The 20,209-nt window shown below is 34.4% G+C and overlaps 1 protein-coding gene across 8 annotated transcripts in view; it reads right to left on the reverse strand.

Moving 5' to 3' along the window:
* Positions 1-20,209, reverse strand: part of SBF2 (SET binding factor 2) — a 266,637-nt gene that overhangs the window by 27,683 nt on the left and 218,745 nt on the right. For 4 of the 8 annotated variants that reach the window (XM_075755155.1, XM_075755156.1, XM_075755154.1 and 1 more), the window contains 7 exons: positions 16,436-16,634; positions 14,547-14,743; positions 12,498-12,635; positions 11,270-11,365; positions 7,464-7,535; positions 4,556-4,740; positions 528-704 (listed from right to left, as the gene is read on the reverse strand). In XM_075755155.1, coding sequence (XP_075611270.1) covers positions 528-704; positions 4,556-4,740; positions 7,464-7,535; positions 11,270-11,365; positions 12,498-12,635; positions 14,547-14,743; positions 16,436-16,634 — 1,064 coding nt within the window. The remainder of the gene's footprint in view (positions 1-527; positions 705-4,555; positions 4,741-7,463; positions 7,536-11,269; positions 11,366-12,497; positions 12,636-14,546; positions 14,744-16,435; positions 16,635-20,209) is intronic. The other 4 variants (XM_075755157.1, XM_075755160.1, XM_075755159.1 and 1 more) reach the window with 2 other exon arrangements.

Genomic DNA, 20,209 nt, shown 5'->3' on the forward strand with positions numbered 1-20,209 from the left:
ATATTCCATACCATATGACATCATGCTCAGCAAATAAAGCTGACGGAAGAAGGAAGAGGGGGACACATTTGGAGTGATGGTGTTTGTCTTCCCAAGTAACTGTTACGTGTGATGGAGCCCTGCTTTCCTGGAGGCGGCTGAACATCTGCCTGCCGATGGGAAGTGGGGAATGAATGCCTTGTTTTGCTTTGCTTGCACACGTGGCTTTTGCTTTACCTATTCAACTGTCTTTATCTCAACCCACAAGTTTTCTCGCTTTTACTCTTCTGATTCTCTCCCCCATCCCACCAGGGGTGGAGTAAGCAAGTGACTGTGGTGCTTAGCTGCTGATCAGGGTTAAACCACAACTTTGTATTAAAATGATAATGCTTATGTAATGACAGAATTGATAGTATGCAAAATAATTACAATGAATAAAGAAGAACAGCTGGTTAGAACACAATATTTCTGACAGAAAGAGCCTGAAATTTATTTTGCGTAAGCAGTACTGCATATAGATTATTAGAATTATCTGTCATATAAATTACCTGTGGGAACCACTCTGACTCCCCAAGCGCTTTAAGGAATGTTGCCTCAGAATCTGTAGGAATAGTGCTGGGAACACAAGCTCTCATCAGCTTTTTAAAGCTGGCCTTTGTCTGTCGGATGTCACTGAATTCAACAGGAACAAATTCACAATTCAAAGCAAAATCAAGTTTGAATCCCTGTTTGAAAAAGACAACAGCAGATATAATTTAAAGGGAAGCATGTTTTTCACTGACAGTCTCATCAAATCTCAGTCTTGCCTGCTTTATTGCTAAATATTTCAATTCCTGATTAAAAAATCTGTTTAGTTAAACACCTGCCCAGGATAATAAAAATCATTACAACACTTGCAAAATGTACCATAATAAAGTACCCATCTATTACTCATAACAGCAGAGTGTATTGCACAGCAGTCATATCTTTAGTAACAATAACAATACTAGTAATAATAGTAGTAAAAAACCAAAGTTGAGTGATAAATCTGTTGAGTTCTTTATACACAACGTAATGTGCTTCCTTTAGGATTTTTAGAGCAAATTAACAATAAATGAATTAAAATTAAAATAACTGTATGGATGACATACCAACAGTGCACGAGATTCTAGTAGTTCAATAAAGCAGAAAAAAAAGTAACCCCGAAATCCAAAAAGAACCTCTGAACCTGCAAACTAGCTGACTCATCTAAGCAGTCACTGCACATTGAGACAGTTGTTTGTCTAAAGTACCTAGTTCAACACAGAATAGCAGTCAGGGAATACCCAATGTAATTTCAAAGAGATTTTCCTAGCAGAATTCTTAATGTTCTGTTTTACTTACTGCATATAGAAAATGAGCAATAAGAGTGGAGAACTGAATTAAGAGATCAAGTTAGCTAAGTGAAAAAAAAAGAACTATAATGAAAAGGTTAATAAGGAGAACATTATTAGGAAAAACAATTCTCATGTATGAAGCATCACTGAAGATCTTCACAGCAAACTTTTGCAGTTTTCTTCAGAAATTGCTCTTTCATGGAATTAAACTTGGATTGCAAATAATCTTCATTAAGCTGCTTCATAGGATGCCAAGCAAAAATGTAGGGAAGTGAAACCTCAGATTTAGTTCTGTTTATTTTTTGGCATGGTTCAAAAATAAATTCAATAGCTCAACTACCAAACTTGTTTTTAGAATAATAAGTTGTAATAACGTATGATAAAAGCAATTGAGAAAAGCAGCACAATTTCCTTAAAATGTTATATATTTCTGTTTGTATCATCAATTTATGTGACATGATATTTAGCAGAATAAAGCAGGTCCTTATAGGAATCAAGATCAGTAATGCATGCTCTGCCAAGCCCTTTACAAAGCCAGCAAATTCCAAGTTAGCAGGATGCCAACAAAAGCTTGGAAAATACTTCACAATCAAAAATCAAAAAGATTTCTTTATACAAAAACAAAAGTTGAATTGATCTTATAGACTAGATACAAATCAATGACAGCAGGCTCGAAAGCATCACTTAATCACTATGTAATTTTACTCTTACATTTGCTAACACAATACGCTTTTCCTTAGAAATGCCCAGAGATGACTCATCTTTAGCAAAATTGTATTATTAAACAAAACAAAAAAAAAAAGTGAAAAATCTGTAAGCTCTAAACCAGCAAAGAAATCATCCAGCACAATTGTAAGGATCCTTGAAGTATTGATTTTTAAACACTTTCCAAATTATATAAATTCTACTGGATTTCAGAATATTTCATGTTGATTTTGTCCAACGCTTGTGGTTTGTACATCCAATAGTCAGTTCTTTTCATATTCTGCACAATAATACACACTGGTATGGTAATATATTAAAAATGCTTTAATTCATACCAAGTACTAACATATTATCCCCACCTAGTTTGCGACTGCTGATACATTGAACAACTACAATTTTTTGCCCATGGGTCACTTCAAAGCAGAAAACTAAAGATGTTTCTACTATGTATCTTTAGATCCATGATTGAACTCTTCGCTCATCATTCATTAAGAAAATCAAGCAAATAGAAACATGAATAGTTGTTACTATTGGATTATGGCAATTTAATTCTACGTAATCGTTTCTCTTGCATTACTCTTCCTCTACCTTTTCATCGAAGTGTCTCCTTTGCCAGAGCCTTCTGGGGGTTATAGTTATAAAAGAAGACTTAACAAGATGAAAAACTGATATGAATAGACCTGTTTGAAAACTTTGGGAATAATGATAAATGATGTTTACTTTCAAAATTTCTGTTTAGTCTTTTATGTTATATTCTTATGCTTTATTATATTAAATCAGAACACTTTGATTACAGACTTAAGAGTGTATTTCTGTAAATTATTGTTATGCTAATTATATTAGAAAGTGATAGAATGTCAAATGAAATCTAATTAAAAATGACTACTCTGTGTACCAATGCATAATGAAGAAACCAAAAGGAAAACGAATTTGCAAACCAATTATAAAAGACAAAGTAAAAATGGACTAAGAACGAATACCTGTTATATAACCACCATTTAAAAATACAACTGAAAATACAAATAAGATATAAAAGAACATTTGAAATGACAAAGAAAAGTCAAAATAGAAACAAACTTTGCAAAGAATTTTGATTCATCATTCTGATACAGCATGATTCTTCCGTCTCCTGATACGACATAATTTCAAAAAGAACTGAATACTGACGTATTTTCTTACTACCAATAACTGCTTTTGGAAGTCATGTATTTCAAAAAATACATTCTATTTTATGTATGCTCACATTTCAAATAAGAAAGTAGAAAACAACTGACTACTCAATCTTTGAATGCAGAGATTAAAAAAAAAAATCTCCAAACATTTTCTGAAAAAAAGTAAAACTACCAAGAATTAAGGTAGAGGATACCCGTTTCTTAAACAACTGCATCTAAAATATTAAATCTATCCAAAAAGGTGTATGAAACTGTAGACATTATGGTCCTCTTCTTGTAATCAAATCAGGATGGACAGACTTCTGGGTTGGCCTTATTCACATCAATTTGGCTTCATGTGAATTTAAGCGCTGCCCACAGTAATGAAGGTTTTCTTTTCTGGTAATCGCTTTCCTGACTAACAACATTCCATTTGCTTCATAACATATTTCAACACATCAGGAAAAATAAAATTGCACTTCAAATTACCAAATATGTCTGTTTCATGTTTCTCAAAATAGAAATCACTGAGATGATAACTCAGCTGAACATTAGAGTAGTCAGCACAATCAGAGTACAGTAGTATGTATTTAGGTGTAATTAAGCATGGTTCTGAAAGCAAGAACATACAGATACAGAACTCCAGCACTTCCTTGGGATAGCGCTGAACAGTCTCTGAAAGGGGCAGCAAGCTCTACTGCCGCTACACGAGCCCCACTCCATCTGCCTACAAGTGCCATCATTCATCTTTATCCCAGCAGCTACACCGAGCAGAGCCAAACTTGCTGCCCTTGCTCCCTGCAGAGCCAATGCAGGGAGACAGCTGAGACAGCGAAGACATGGTGACATCCGAATATGAAAGCTTTGCTGGATGCACTGCTGCCTAGCAATGTATCTCCTTCCTAGCCACATCCTTCTCAGTTTGAATGCTCTTACCTTGTACAAAAGCTATTCCATTCCTCCAGTCATCTGATACCCATCTTTGTATCTCTTGGCTCTACTACACATCAGCACTAGACCAAAAGCGACAGAGAGGACTCTACTCCTAGAACTTTTGTGAATTTGAGCCTGATCTTTAACTGCTCTTTAAGATAATTTAGTATATTTTAATTTATGTTAACTTTGTTGTATTATATAACCACAGAGCTTGATTTTCACACACATACACCCTTCCAGTCCACACTGAGTTATACAGCATTAATTGTTACTCTGCATATGGGAATAATCCTCCTAATAGTTTACAGCTTTAAGAGAGTTATCCATTTACCTTATCGGTAATATTATTTACTGTTTTGTAAAAACATTAGAGTTATTACATGCAAATCAAATAAAACCTACGTTAACATAAAAAAAAGCTGCCATTACCCGTAACTGAGATTTTTCTCCAAAAATATAGAGCGCTGCTTGCCGTCTCAGAAGCTGACTTTGCAGAAAAGTGCTGCTACTGTAGGAAGTGGTGTTATCTTTCCCTGCAAGTCTTGCACCAACATCAATGAATGGAGTCTGAGTGTTGATAAATCGGTTGCTTGAACGAAGACTCGCCCATACACCTTCAAAAAGATGAAAAATATTTAAAATCCTTTTTGCATGAGGCACTGGAAATTATAATTATTAAGGCATATGCTAAAACATAATTTGGAAAGTAGAGTGCCAAACATATCATTTGCATCTCTCATAGGACATAATTAACAGCACATACTAGAAAGGAATATTTTTGTAACAAAAACTCAAAAGCATCCCACTGCATTGTCATTTAACCTCAGATACTAATCCGCACAATGCGTTCTGTTGCAGAGAAAATGGTTGCTATGATATCAGTAATACAATGATGAAATGAATCACAACTTGCAAGTAACTAACTTCCACTCAAGTGTATGGAAATGAAATTGCTAGTGGTGTTCTTTTCAGAATTAGGGATAAAAATTTAATGTATTTCCTTGTCAAAGGCATATTATTTTGGAAGTCTAACTAGGAAGAATATTATACAATTACTTTATTCAAAAACGGAAATAGAATCACTTAATATTCCCTGCTACCTAGAATTCTTGTGTTCCTTTCACCCTACACTATGTAATAGTATCAACCATATTGTATTATAATTAAAATGTATATAGAGATGATCAATTCAAATACTACATTTCAGAATAAAGTATTCCATATTTACTCTTGAAATGCCATGATTAAAATGCAGAATGCTATGAATTTTATTTTTTAATTGTCCATGTCTAATGGACAATTAGAGATGAAAATGAATTTAAGGAAGTTCTTTTTTTAATCATGTATTTCAAGACTGTATTCTAGCAGATGTGACTACGGTACAGTTGTGTGAGTACAGAGAAGGATACCTAGAAGATCACAGTCCTACAGTTTTAATCTGGCAGTAAGATCACCATTACTTTGGCAGTAGGGCATGGTACAGAAATCCCAAAGCCAGCAACAACACGAGCTTGAAACAGTGCAGTGTGACGTGGAACTACAGACTTAAATCTGCAAGCAGGACAGCAATATTTGAATGGCATTGTACCAACCTGATAACTATGCCTCTCAACAGCATTTTCAGTTTGCATATTGTGCCTTGCTGATGCAGCTATATTGTCATTTACAGAGGAGGAAATTCCTACAGCATACAGACATACTCTGATCTGATCATGTTTAAGTAATTTCGTGATTTCAACATTAAAGTAGTAATAAACCAGATTGCCAAGGCCTGTTTAGCACCAGCAGAAGAAAAGACAAGTAGTAAATATTTTTCTGTTTCTTGTGCCTTAGTTAGTAACAATGATTTTGTGAGACTGTTTTTGTGTGTCCAATGTAAGGTATGTGAAAGGTACTTGATTTCCAGAATATAAATAGCACTACTTGAAAATCAAATCCCTTAAAGGATACTAAATTTGGCGTCCAAATGGCAGTGTGAAATTCTTTAACCCAATATGCAGTAAATCAGATTATCAGAAGAGACTCTTGTCCATAAATCTGTGAAGCAAGATATCAAAAAGAGGCACCAGAAATACCTCGTAGTATTAGAAATTTAGATATACAGTACCAAAAAAACCCCCCAACCCCTTCAGTAAAATTCAATAATACGCATAGTTAACATTTCTTGCATAGAAGAAAAAAGCTGCAGATAACAGTAAAATTCCACTGAGATAACTCAACCAGCAAAATAATTTTATTCTACTTTTTAGAAGGATTATGTTTCTATTAAAGAATAATTCTGTACAGTAATCCTCAACAGGGACTGTCTGTACAGTTTAGCTTGTCTGCCTGTCTGGCTGCTAGTCTTAGATGTGAGTAAACGAATAGGAGTAGTTGAGAATGGTTGGCTAGGAACTTAGGAACTGGTAACAGTTCTAAACAGTTTCCACTTCAAAGACAGCCAGCTTTATAAAATGCCTCACACAGTAAAGTAGTATGTTTCACATAAACTTCTGTTCCACATCTGAACTACCACAGATGAAATAATAAAGACAAGCAGAAATCACAGTAAGCATTTAATAAGAGAAATAATTTCTTGTTCATTTGGTATGAAAAAATGCTAGCTCAAACACAGACAACTATCCCCAAAGATGATATATAAAAAATGCACAGTCACACTTTCTAACATTTTACAAATGTAGGACATCATTAGCACCTGTAGAACATCAAAAGTAACAAAACTGGTTACAAATACATGCAGATGAATATGTTTACCAGTGATGGATAACAGTGATTAAAAGACACAGTTATACTTCTATTATATTTCGATTCTAATTTTGCCTAGTATTTTTTGCCTTTTTTTTTTGTTAGCAGTATCTAGCTTTCATTATTTGGCATATATCATATCGTTATGATTTTCTAATTTGGCAGAAATAAATTTTTCCCTGTTCACTAACATTAACAATTTTTGAAAGAAAAATAATTGACTAGGTAACAGTATTTCTTAGCTATTTTACTGAAGCAGTAGGAATACTAAATGCTCTTTTGCAGAATTAATTTTCTGCTGTTTAAAACTTTCACATAGAACATTTTTTACATACCACTCTGCATTAGATCATAACATTATTAAAGAATAACATGGTGAAGTGTGTGGCTAATCACTGTCACTGGATCATACATTCAATGGCCAAAAAAACCCCAAACCAAAACAAACCCACAAGACTGAACTACAAAACCAAAATTTTGTTAATGCAGAATCAAGGCTTTCTGTCAGTATCACTTTAGCATCCATTAAGATATTGTAGTAGTTATGGAGATGGTAGAAAAGAACGTGCTTTCAGGACACAGAATACAGTACCTTGATGGACTCTTCCCTTAGTTGCTGATTTGGAATTTGAATGAGTGAAACATTTATCTCTGTACCCAAGCACTGGTAGATAACAGTTAAGACAGAAGGAGGAGGAATGGAATGCACATTGCAGCGAGACACATTGCAGGAGAAAAGAAAAGGGTTACTTATTAATTTCCAAAGATCTAGTATATATTGAATTTCTTTATAGTACATGATTTATCAGACAGCACAAATCTTAGTCATCGCAAGACAAAACATCAATCAAGCCAGAAAAACCAATATAAAATGGGAAGGAAGTACCCATTTATCAAAAAAGGAGTAATTCTCATTGTCATTGCAATAGTTTCAAACATGTAGCAAAGCCATCATGTGTTTTTCCGTAATTGTAATACCAAAGGAAATGTAACAATTAAATCATTCTGCTGAATACTTTACTGAAAGCTTCTATTCAGCTGAAAGTTGGTTTAATTAAAAATCCCAAACCTTACTCCTTTTTTTAAAAACAGTTTTAGTCTTAGGTACATAATTTGATAGACCTCAAAATCAAATCAGAGTGCAAAATGGTAGTTCTATACTCCTACAAACATTTGCAAAGGACTGTGTAAAAGTATATAATTTAGACAACATGTAATACCTACCACACAAAGATTTCCTCCCTCCTTGCAAAAATTCCCATTTTCAGTGGGAGCTTTATATGCTTATCAGAGCGTGCATTATTGGCTCAAAACTACATCAACACAAGCAACTTCTTTTAATACAAATATTCTATTAAAACATACTCAAAATATTAATGTCTCCTGCTTTTAAAATAAATGTCTGAGTAGAGTCTGTATTTATTAATTATAAATATCCTGGTATTTTTCCAATAGCAGCAAATCATATTGAGAAGACATTTTATTCTACTAAATTACACAACAATGCTAGGTAAGAAGTGCTGTTCTGTAGAACCACACTATACTTATAAAATAATATAAGAAGAAAAGGTATGTATTTTGAGTGAACTTACAATTCTTATGAAAGATATAAACCAGGGTATCGCCAAAAAAAAAAAGGTCCAAGGATGAAAATATCTTATGAAATATAAGTATTTGGCCAAATATTTCAGATCAGAAACAACTTAATTGGGCTTTAGGCAACTACTTTGTTACAATGTTCTAGACAAAGTAAAAAACCATACCTGACCCGGACACAAATATTCTGGAAAATTGATGAATGGAACGATGATTTTTAAAAATGAGAAATACTATTCAAGCACTGGCACATATCTTTTAACTTAAATTTTGAAAGGGTATGTATTAAAAACACAGTGTCTGGCACAAAAAAATAGAAAATGTCATTTTCAATTGGTGTTATCACAGCTGAATCTGACTTTTGAGCCCTGGTATGTGTGAGAATAAAAACAAAGAAAGAAAGAGGGATCCAGAATCAAAACCACAAAAACACTGCTATTGTATTTTGTACAGTGTAGTGCAAAATCCATAGCTGCTTGCTATGATAAAGTAACTAGCTAACTGCATTATCTTTTTTTCTTTTTTTTTTTTTTGAGTTATTCTTAGGAATATGAAGGCGAGTGACATCATCATTTTTAGACTGCCTGCATAAAATCAGTCTGTTTTTTCAGCTGACCAAACCCGTGTATTTCTGGTCCTGCATACAGCTGTATGACACTACTTTACATGTGAAAAACCTTAGCTGTGAAAAAGTAGTAAAAAACCTTACAACAATAAACCACGTGAATCAATTTGAGAACAACAATTTTATAGATTCTATATACTTTGTGTATTTTAGAGTTTCTTCTAAAAGAATTGTCAGCTAATCTAAAAAACCTAGTGTTTACTTCTCTACCGGGAGATATTCCCTTTCCCTGTTCTCTCTCATCCTGTCAACTTCTCATCTTCACTAGGGCTCCCATTGTACTTGTCAAACATTCTCATGTTTCAGCAAAGTCCTCACGTATCCTGCTGAACTGTGAATAGACTGCAGATACTGGGCTGTAATTACACCTTTCAGATATATAGGGCAGGTGTGGCATCAATCCAGCAAGACACAAGATAACTTCTCTGTCCTCTTCCTGATTAATGCTGAAATTTAGCCAAAAGACTTCAACATCCAAGAAAACAACATGTCTGTGACCTGATACTGCCTTGAGACTCCTTTTTTACTTCACTGAGTAGCAACAAATTCATCCTATCACACTTACCACAAACTCTAACCCCAAAAACCAGCAATAGTCATTTCAGTAACCCTTTTATCTTCAAAAGACAACTTCCACACAGTCAAACACCAAGCTTTCCCTTACTTATCTGGAGCACCTTCACTGCCCCTCAGCACCACTTCACTGTTGGCACTTTTGTCCCAACACAAGAGGGTGGAATACAACCAAACGTCTGCAGTCGGCTACCCAGCATTTTCACTGTTTCAGTACAAAGTCAAGCTGGGCACAGTCACCAATTTACCTAAGAACTCCAGACACAAATATAACTCCAGTTCTTTTAGGTCACTAGCCATTTTACCTATCCAATTAAAATCACTGGGTTTTCATCTCTGTGTACTACAATAACAAGACAGTGAGCAGAGGGCATAAACAGAACTTTTAGATAGGAAATGTGCATACACTATGATTAATGAAAATGCACAGAATTTTCCATTCTCTGGGGATTGCCATTTAAGTGCCCTTCCTCTCTTCCCTTCTACAACAATCCTCACGTAACTTCTCTATACAGCTCTCAGCATTTTCCTTCCTTCCTTCCTCCCTCGCCCCTGCCTTCTTCATTCCTTCATTTCCCTAATCCCGTCCATCTCTTTTGAAAGTTTTTCTCTACAAAATTGTTTTATTCTTCCCTATATGAAGCTACAGTTTTTCTATCACACAATAATTTAAGTTGGAATGGACCTCAGCAGGTCAAAGTAGGTCTAACTAATTTTAGATGAGATATCTTACAGCCTGTCTCACTCCCACCTCTGAAAATCTGAACTGCATTTGCTGTAAGACAGTTAATATACTGCTCACAAAGCTGGAAGGAGTGAAAAAGGAATAAAAGCAACTTTTAGATGCTTAGAAATAATTGTAAGAGCAGCCTTCAGGGCTAAAATGTAAGAGATGAAATACAAAATGCTCCCTTTTGGAAAATAGATTCATCCCTATCCTAACAAACATGTATTTAAGGAATCTGATGTACTAATTTATGCATGTATTGCACATAAAAAAATCAAAACAATTCCATTAGACTAGAAGAGTAAAAGTAGTTGGAATCCACCTCACAGAATGAAAGCTTCTTGTAGAAATGACACTGATGAGCCCTTGTACCTAAGAATAACTATTTCCAAAGAACCCACTGCTATCTCCCTGCATATTACAGCCTGGCCACATAACTCCCTCCTTTACCTAGAGTGAAATTATTCAGACAGATTATTTGTAACTTTACGAAGCATCAGTTAATCTTCAGCCAAATGTCAGAATGATCTGGAATTGGAGATTCTAAAGTATTCAATCCTAATATAAAATATGCATTTTCAGGCCATACATTTTAGACAAATTAAAAATATGGATGAATCACAAAGTATTTAGAAGCATAATTCCTAATGGAGTGCTTAATTTTTCATTAATTTCCAACATGAAACAAGCTTTATTTCAATGGTACGTAAAGGACTTAGATATTTAAATAATGTTATGGACTGAGGCTAATCTGTAATTTCTATTTTGTCGTTTCACAGAGTAACGATTTGGTGAGCAGTGCAATTATTTTTATTTCACTAACATTTTGTTATCATTTATTACTTCAAATAACAGGCTTTGAGCTAGTCTTACTAACCTCCTGGAGCAAAGCTATTGGACAGATTTACATCCAAGTGTCCTGGCACTACCTGCTTAAACACAGTAGACATTCTTGAAGCCCTCCTTTCAGTGCCTAAAGTCAGCCAAAAAAAGAGTAGAAGATTAAAAAGCTACAGCGTTACTCAGACTAACATTTAACATAACTGATAAAAATGCCCTTTTTTCACACAATACAGCTAAATTTTGCCAATTTTGTATTTCAGATTTATTTTTAAGACAGATGCATACATTGGCAACAGTATGGATGTTAGATACAGCTAAGCAATCAACGTATTTTACAATAAATGAAGCAAAGCATGCACACTTTGGGAATGGTGTTATTTTACAGGAAAAGCCACTGTTTGGCTGTATTAGGCCAATTACCACCAACTGAATAAAACAAGACAGACACAATTTCAAGTCACATACTCCTCTTTCTAAGACACTGGGGTAACCTTCACAGAAACCTTACCAAGTTTCATCACATAATAACTGAAATAAAGAATGGATTCTTTTCTTTATGGTTCCACATATGCATAACTCAAGTAGTGTATTTTTGAAAGAGTTTTCACTGCAAGTAAAGCCCTACTTGGAAATGACATTAAAAGCCCATTATAAGTATGTAACACATTCAAATGTCCATTGCTACTGCAGCTAAATAGTATATCTGTTCCTGCAGAATCTGAGCTTGCAATCTTGTATTTTCTCATTATATGGAAGAGTTGTATTTTGCATTCTCTTGAATTTTAAAGTCTCTTATTCAATATACAGTTTTCAATACACTTTGTTATAAAAGATGTTAAAGTGCATCTTTGCTTTTAATTCTGTTAAATAATGTAATTGTTGCATTTGATATATATAAAAAACCTGGAAAATTTTGACACCTTGATATTCTGGAGAACTGTATTTGTTACAGAATTGTAATAAATTATTAATGCCTCAAGATTGGCCATCATATTCAAGTGAATTTCATCAAAAACTATGACCCACAGGTAGATAATCATTTACTGTCAGATTAAGAATACTGAAAATATTTTGGGAAAGATTATAAGCATCCTTTACATACAGAAAACAGATTCACTGAAACTAAGAGTAAAATAGGCTATCTGGAAACTACAACAATAAAGAAACAACAGAATTCATATGGGACATCAAACTAACACCAAATCAGAATAAACTTACTTTTCAACTTAACCATAGAAAAGCACTATATAAACCAGTTTTACCTGGAGACAAAGCAATTGTTGGTCTAACAGTGAGAGTATTACTGCCATTCATTTTGCAGTGGACGGATATCACATTCAGTAAGGCTTGTAGGTATTTTTCCTGTTCTATACTGCTTGAAGATTCTAAAGAAGCAGGAGCTAGAGTCACAAAAAGAATGGAATACATTAAAATACAAATATATTTATAAATACATAGCATAGCAAAATAAAAAGCTTATTATGTAAAGCAGAGCATTGAAAATGTTATGGTTTGTCTATCAAAGGTTCAAAAAGCCATTCCTTTGATGACAAAGAATGCTCAGCTGTTCATCACCTGGCTGCAGAGCAGCACCGAGCAATGTTCTCTTGCATTCCACTCCACAAAGCTAAACTTCTGAAAGAGTCTGTTACCTGATGGTCACTACTTAAAACATTCATCATTAGCCAGTGATCAGTACAAATAGAGATGATGTTGTTTTCCTTTCACTCTCAGAACAAAAAGTAACATTTCTAAGTTTGTGCTACCTGCCAGCAAATTTCAGTTTTTTAAAAAAAAAGTGTAGAGAACAGATAGAACTGTTTCTTTAACAAAAGTAAGTTAAAACCATACTCAACCAGCTCTTCCTCATTCCAGTAAAGGAAGGTTACTTATCTATAACTGGAGGTTCCCTTCAGATATGTTGCCCATTCACTGAGAGTATACATAATCAAAAGGCACCAGTGTTCATGCACTCTGCTGCATTTAGAAACATCAATGGACACAATCTACATGCCCTTAAGGTACCCTACCCCCAGAATCTGACCTTTTTAATGGAATAAAGAAGAGAGGAAAGAGGATGGACAGTACATGCACATCTGGATAACATACATTAAAGGATCTCTAATTATGAAAAGTAACGATCCTGTTCCCTAGTGACAGTACACCTGCTCCTTCACCAGTAGGTAACTTCAGGAAGTGTCTTCTCACATGCTTAGGTAACTTGTAGGACCGCAGGGCTGCACTGTTGTGAGAACCACAACTCCTTCTCTGAAAACCTCTGCATAATCCTTTACACACGTTTCAGGTGACTACTCTACAGATGTCAGAAACAGAATCATTTTCCAATTGTTACTGATGTTGCTTAAGTTGCTGGAGACATGGAGAAGGGCCATTTCAAAGAGAGAGAAGTGGCTGCAAAAGCCTGGCTGAAAGCAAAGGCAGAGAGGAAACAGACACACTTTAAAAACAGAGGGGGGAGAAAAAAAAAAGCAAGATGAGAAGGTATGATGTTCTCAGAAAGTATTGAAGTTAAACAGACAGTCCACACTTAAGAAAATCTTAAGACTTAAAAAAGTTAAGAAACCAGTAACGAAATATAGAACCAAGGGAAAAACCCTCAAAAATAAGAAAAATTAAAAAAAAAATCTTAACCAGAAAAACTCCACCCATTTGTGTCCAGTTGCAAGGACTTAAAGGGAGGGAAGGAGATGAAGGTCAGGTCATGGGCTTTATTATGATGACAAAAAAGCATCCTGTCTCAATGAGTCAGAATTTTTTCAAATGCCAAACAAAATTTTTTGAATTCTAGTTTATTGCAGCCACCTCTGGACTTGCTATAGAACAAAAATGTCATAGCTGCTTAAATCAGGATTTGGTATCCTGACCATAGGAGGCAACATTTGGATTAAGAGATAAAGAGAGTGTCAAAGGATTTGATTAGGCACATTTTGACGAACCACAATGGTAACTTATAGTTTTCTCCAATGATGATCCAATTAGATTCTATACTGGAGACTAACAGACAATAACCTAATTAGCTGGAGATGGCAAAAGAAATTTCAAGGTAGTCCTGTTAAAATTAGTATCTAAATAGCCCTGTTAAAATTAGTGTCTGAATTGGAAGTACACTTAGGAAGTGATTAGAAAATGTAAATACAGGAAACATCATGCTGTTTCTGCCTGACAAAGTGGAACGAGCCTGAAGGAAAACATTATTTTGTCTTCAATTCTTAAGCAGGGTTTACACATTGTGATATTTTATATTTCTATATAAAATTACTTATACAGTAAGTCTAGCTGCATCAACTCACCTGTGGTGTGTGTGTTTTGGGATTTGAAGAGGCCAACAACACCTTTTCCATGAAATCCTCCAGATCTAAGTAGAAGAGTACTATTTTTAGTGTTCTTCCAACAGACAACTGGTAGGCGATTGTGACGGTAACAGCGAGCAACTCTCTGCAGACTGCTGTCTTGAACAGACTGAGGTACTACCAGAAGCCCAGGATAACTGTATTGACAAAAAGGTGAAAAAATAGAACAGCAATTAAAATTGCTTTCAAAACTTTAAACAATGAAAAAAAAAATCCTAAAATTACAAGCTAAATACATATCTTAATGAAAATATATCTCAACTGTTAGAATTATTTTTTATTTAGTAATTCTCATTTTTAGTCCAATCCCAGCAAATACATTAATTTGTAAAGAAAAGTGCATTTTAAAAACAACTTTAATTACAAAAAAACTGTAAGACTGTCGCTACTACTCTCTTTCCATTTAAGGATTTATTTTATTTGGTAATATTTTTCTTCTTAGTATTTCTCTTATCTGCCACTATAATGAAGCTATATTTTTAAGCATGACAGAAAAAACAATTTTTGAAGTGTGCAAAAGATGCAGTAGTTTTGTTTTGATACTTGTATATGAAATAGAATTGAAAGGAAAGAATGTTAGATTGCCTAAAGTATCACAACTAAAACAATCAGTTTTGGTTTATGTCGATATACATTTAAATTTTACGGTCAGATTCCTTAGAATAGTGTATTTGAAACTGCATTTTTGTGTACTTTTTAAAACACTACAATACATTGAGAGATTAGGAAATTCACTGATGCAATAGCTTTAAAAATAGAACACTCAGCAAGATGGTAGTTGTGTTCATGTTAGTGAGACAAGGATTCAAGCAATATGAAAGATTATTTTCTGTCTCCTCCAAAAAATACTCAATTTAAGTGCCAATTTCATATGTTAAGAATAAACTAAGATGAGGAGCAGGGAAAAGTTAGTGCTTACTAAATAACTTTGTTCCTCTACAATATACACTGTTCCTGTAAATTCAGTTCTTTGACATTTGTTGAGTGTATGTAATACAAACAAAATCAATGTACATAATATTTACAGTCTACTTCTTAAAAAACAGTAACTAAACTAATATGGCACTAGATAAGTATTTCTATCCTGAGATTTGTAATCCACTCAGAGATTAATTATCTTTTAAAAAAAAAAATCCTGTAGAGTATTAGAAACTCGTGGTTTTAGGGGAGGAAACAGTTGTCTGCATGATGTTCAAAGCATAATGAAAATGTACAGATATTCTGCAAATTCAATTGTAAAACATGTTTTTTATTGGAAGAAAATACATACAATAGTTTCTGAGGCTTGCCTTTTTATTTAGGAACAAATAGGCAAATAAATTACACAAGTAATTTCTGGTACCAGCACAGTAAGTTACAGAAACCACACCAAGAAAGCAAGTTCTACCAGCTAACTTTATTGGCTAAGTCAGAAAGCTGAAAAGTAGCCTAATGATTTAGACATCAGTGCAGAAAGCCAAGAGAGAGAAACTCCTTCAAAAGGCAATTCAGAGTATCTAGGGTAGTTTCCTCCAAAAGACCTAGGGGCAATCTCTTTCCATGGGCTATAGAAAGAACCTAGGAAGGAAGACTTGTGCTGTGTGACAGAGATTCTGAAAGCTCACTGCTGGCTACCATTGCTGGCACTCTTCCCAAATCTGATGAATACATATGCAGCCACCAGAAGACGAATCTCTGAGTGGAATACAAATAGCTTCAAGGTCACTGGTTGAACACTCCTATTGTAGACAAAAATTTTCTCAGTATAAGTTGCTTAAATGGATGGATCATGTGGTATGTGTGTTACATCATCTTTATTTTCAACTGCTTGACTGAATTGGTAAACTCACCTCCTGCAAAGTGAATACATCCTGTTCAGTGCAGTTATTCTTAAGTATTCCGTTTTTGAACGAGAAGAGTTACTACTGATGGTTCCTAGTCCCAAACGTTGATAGTCTCTGAAACAAGCTCTTTCTACTAACTGCTCCATTGTTGATTTTTCTGATGCTTTTAGGGTACCACTTGTGTGCAGCTCACTGTCATCTGAAACTAAATTTAAAAATCATTAAGAGTTTGCTATTGGTGAGGCCAGCAGTTACACAGAAAACGCTGCTACTTTCTTCTGAACAAAATACTAGTTTGTTTTACTGTCAGTGACGAATGACAAGAACTAATATATACAAACCACTGTTTATATAAATTATAAGCAATAAAATAATATTTTAGTCAGGAAAACTCAATATATCACACAGTTACCTACTTTACCTACTGCACTTGTAACTGGCATGGCTGATAACTCTCCCACTAAAATCCTAGAAAAGGTTATTGCATGTATTCACTTGAACTGAATCAAAGGCAGATAATCTTTCTTTCAACAATTTATGAAAAGCTGCTATACAAAGACATACACGAGACAGAATAATGAAAAATGTGCACATAAGTTTTTTAAACATCCAAGATAAAATGGACCTTGTAATTCTTTTAAACTATCTTCAAAAGATGTAATCTTTTTAAGGCTTGTTTCAAATAAAAAAAAAAGTTTCTTTGTCATAGTTTCACAACAGATAACTTAGTTTCTTAATGCCTGTTTCAGTGTCAAACAGCAGCTTTTTTCAGCTGTGCACGTCAGCTGTGCTTTCAAAAGCAGAAAACCCTTTAACCATGAGAGATAAAAACCATCTCACAAGTTCAAACTGCACTGAAATTCAAGTCAAGCAAGGTCTTTGTACAAAACCTGCCACCTGCCTGTTATTGTCACTTCCAACTATTTCCAAATACTTCTGAAAGTAGATTTACTGTTCACAGCATGTATCAGTTACTTGCTACCACCTCAAGCATTGAAATATGTGTGTATGAGGGGAAGTGTTTCTTCATGAATGAGACACTGAAAAGTATATAAGGATTTAAATTTAAAACAGGACTTTATAAAACTGGACATTAAAATTATTTTAAAAATTAAAAAATATGATACAATTGAAATTTTACTGGCAGTAGACAACATTCAGAATTTACAGGAGTAGAATCTATATACATCTTTTTTGGGTGCATCTTAGCATAAAAGCTCAATGAATAATTTTATTAGCCCTGCAGCTCAAACAAAACCAACAATTCTCTATTTGACCCAAATAATAAAGAGTGTAGCACTGTGGATATCTCCTCTTTTTACTGTGTTTTCGTATTTGTCATGGTAAGAAAGAAGGTATAAAACAAGTATAAAGTGCACTAATGAGGAATAAATTAAATGAGTTTTAGAAAGAACTTTATTTTTGGGCATACTACAGTTTTGAAGGGAAAGCTATAACTGGTTCAGATAAGATGAGGGTGTGTTTTTTGAAATATTTTTTTTAAAATGCATTTTTTCTCTCACGAAAGAAGGTATATTGGTGATCAGAATTTGCAACACATTTGTTTGTGCTTAAAAAGCTAGAGGTTATAAGAGCTTATATCTGTGTCCTTAACCTGAAGAGGGACATGAAGATGTTTTGCTGTCTCAAGTTTAAAATGGATTTTTTTAATTTGATTTTGACGAGGAATAATCCGTCTATTTCACTGTTCCTGAGATATGACTCTTTGTAAAAGTGGGATTTACAGTCTCCTATTTTATGGAACACACCAGTATGATCACCTATAGAAAACAGAATTTAGTAGTGATGTGATTTTAAACTATGAAAATAAGGGGATGGAGAGGAACTGGAGGGAAATCAGGTTTTCATTAGCAACAACTAGTACCTAGAGTACTGTGCCCAGTTTTGGAAATCACATTGCAAGTTATATGTGGACCAGCTGAAGATGACTGAGAAAAGAGCAATGAAGCTGATCAGAAGTCTATCAAGACTAATAAAGAACTGAAAGAACTCCAGATATTTAATATCCAGAAAAGAACGGAGAAGAGAAATATTACAATAGTCCATAAATACATTAAACATTGCAATCAAAATGAAGGGAATCACCTCTTCTATATGTATATGGTGGTAGAATAAGAAGTGAAGCCTCTAAATTGTGGCAAGAAAATGTTTAGGCCTGAATATCAGAAAGTTGTTTGTTTTTTCCCCTCAGCATTAAGGACGGTTAAAGCATTAGTACAAATTGCCTAGAGTTGTGGAACCTTCATGTTTGAAAGCTTCTAAGAAAAAGTTAGGTAAACATCTGAGAGGAACAGATTAAGCATGTCAGTCTTGCCTTAGGGCAGAGAGATGGAGTAGATGATCTTCTGAAGTTCCTTCCAACCCTATCTTTAACATTTCTTTTTTTAAGACAATGCATCACATGCTGCAGATAGTTCCCATTTGCTTAATTGTTGGTATAGCTATCCAACAATTTCCTATATATCAGCTTTTGAGACTTGCAAACAAAAAGTCATTCACAGCAGTCAATATAAAAGAAATTGCAGTGATTAAATAGCAAATTTCCTTTGGCTACTTGTACTCTGTCTGAGCACAGAGTTACTACTGTTGTCAGCTGACTATACCTGAGGTGTCAGTGCAGCATGCAGAGAAAAGCTGTCAGACTTTGATCACTACACATTCCTAGTCACAACATCTGGAAAGCAGCAGGTAAGAACCCTCACAATTTATATTTTTGTATTTTTGTTAGTGGAGTAACAAAGTGACTATCACTAATGTTTATATAACATCTGTGTTCATGGAAGAATGTAGTTTTATATGTCAGCAATGCAAAACCTCTTAGAATTTCTTTATCATCAAGAGAAGTACGAATACACAGGGATGATTGTGCTTGGTGTCTCTGGGTGAAGGACACAAAACCACCCAAAAATCATGCAGGTACAGCCTGCAGAATTGCTTCTGACCCAAAGAATCTGCAACACAAGAATGCATACTAACTCAGCACTTAAGGAAGATGCTGGAAATTAAATTAAAAAACATGATTTTTCATCACTGTAAAGACATTCTATATTTTGTAATCCTTTCTTTTTGCCTTTTTCCCCCACCACTTTCACCTGGAATGAAGGAAGAGAATCAATATTTTTTAGGTTTCCTGGAATGGTTTTCTTCCATTTTGGAGAGAACAGAGACAGTGCAGTAACACAATCATGAGCAGATATATAAAAGTTGTCTGAAGCAGAAGTCACAGAAGTCACCTTGGTCATTGGCCAAATATTAAAAAGGAAAATTTGGTTTGTTTGATGTTTTGAAGAAATCATGAGTGTTTGATGAACACTTTGTTATCTGAAATGCTTTTTTTTTTTTTTAAAAAAAAAGAAAGAATGGTATGACAAAACAATACCTGTTTATGTACAGGAGAATCTGGTTCCCTCTAGTGGTTTATTATAAATTAGCACTGGTCCAGATAAGGATATACTGACAACAGCACATGGTAGGAAAAGAAGTTATTTGGAAGAAAGTCAAACTCCACACCATCATACCAACTACACAAGACGCCCAAATCACTTTCTACCTTCTGTCCCCAAATCCTTTCAACCAAAATTTGGAAAAATGGTATTTTCAGTAGTAATGACTTCTGCTGCTTTCAGAAATAATTTGTCACTTCCATATCCGCAAAAGTCTCCCATAGTATTTGCTCTTTCTTGAATCTCACTGATTACTGCTTTCTCATCAAAGACTAATTGCAGATGTCATGATGTCTAAAGAAAATGGAAACTACAG

The sequence above is a fragment of the Balearica regulorum genome, chromosome 5 (genome assembly GCF_011004875.1).
Source record: "Balearica regulorum gibbericeps isolate bBalReg1 chromosome 5, bBalReg1.pri, whole genome shotgun sequence".
In the NCBI taxonomy this organism is placed as follows: Eukaryota; Metazoa; Chordata; class Aves; order Gruiformes; family Gruidae; genus Balearica; species Balearica regulorum.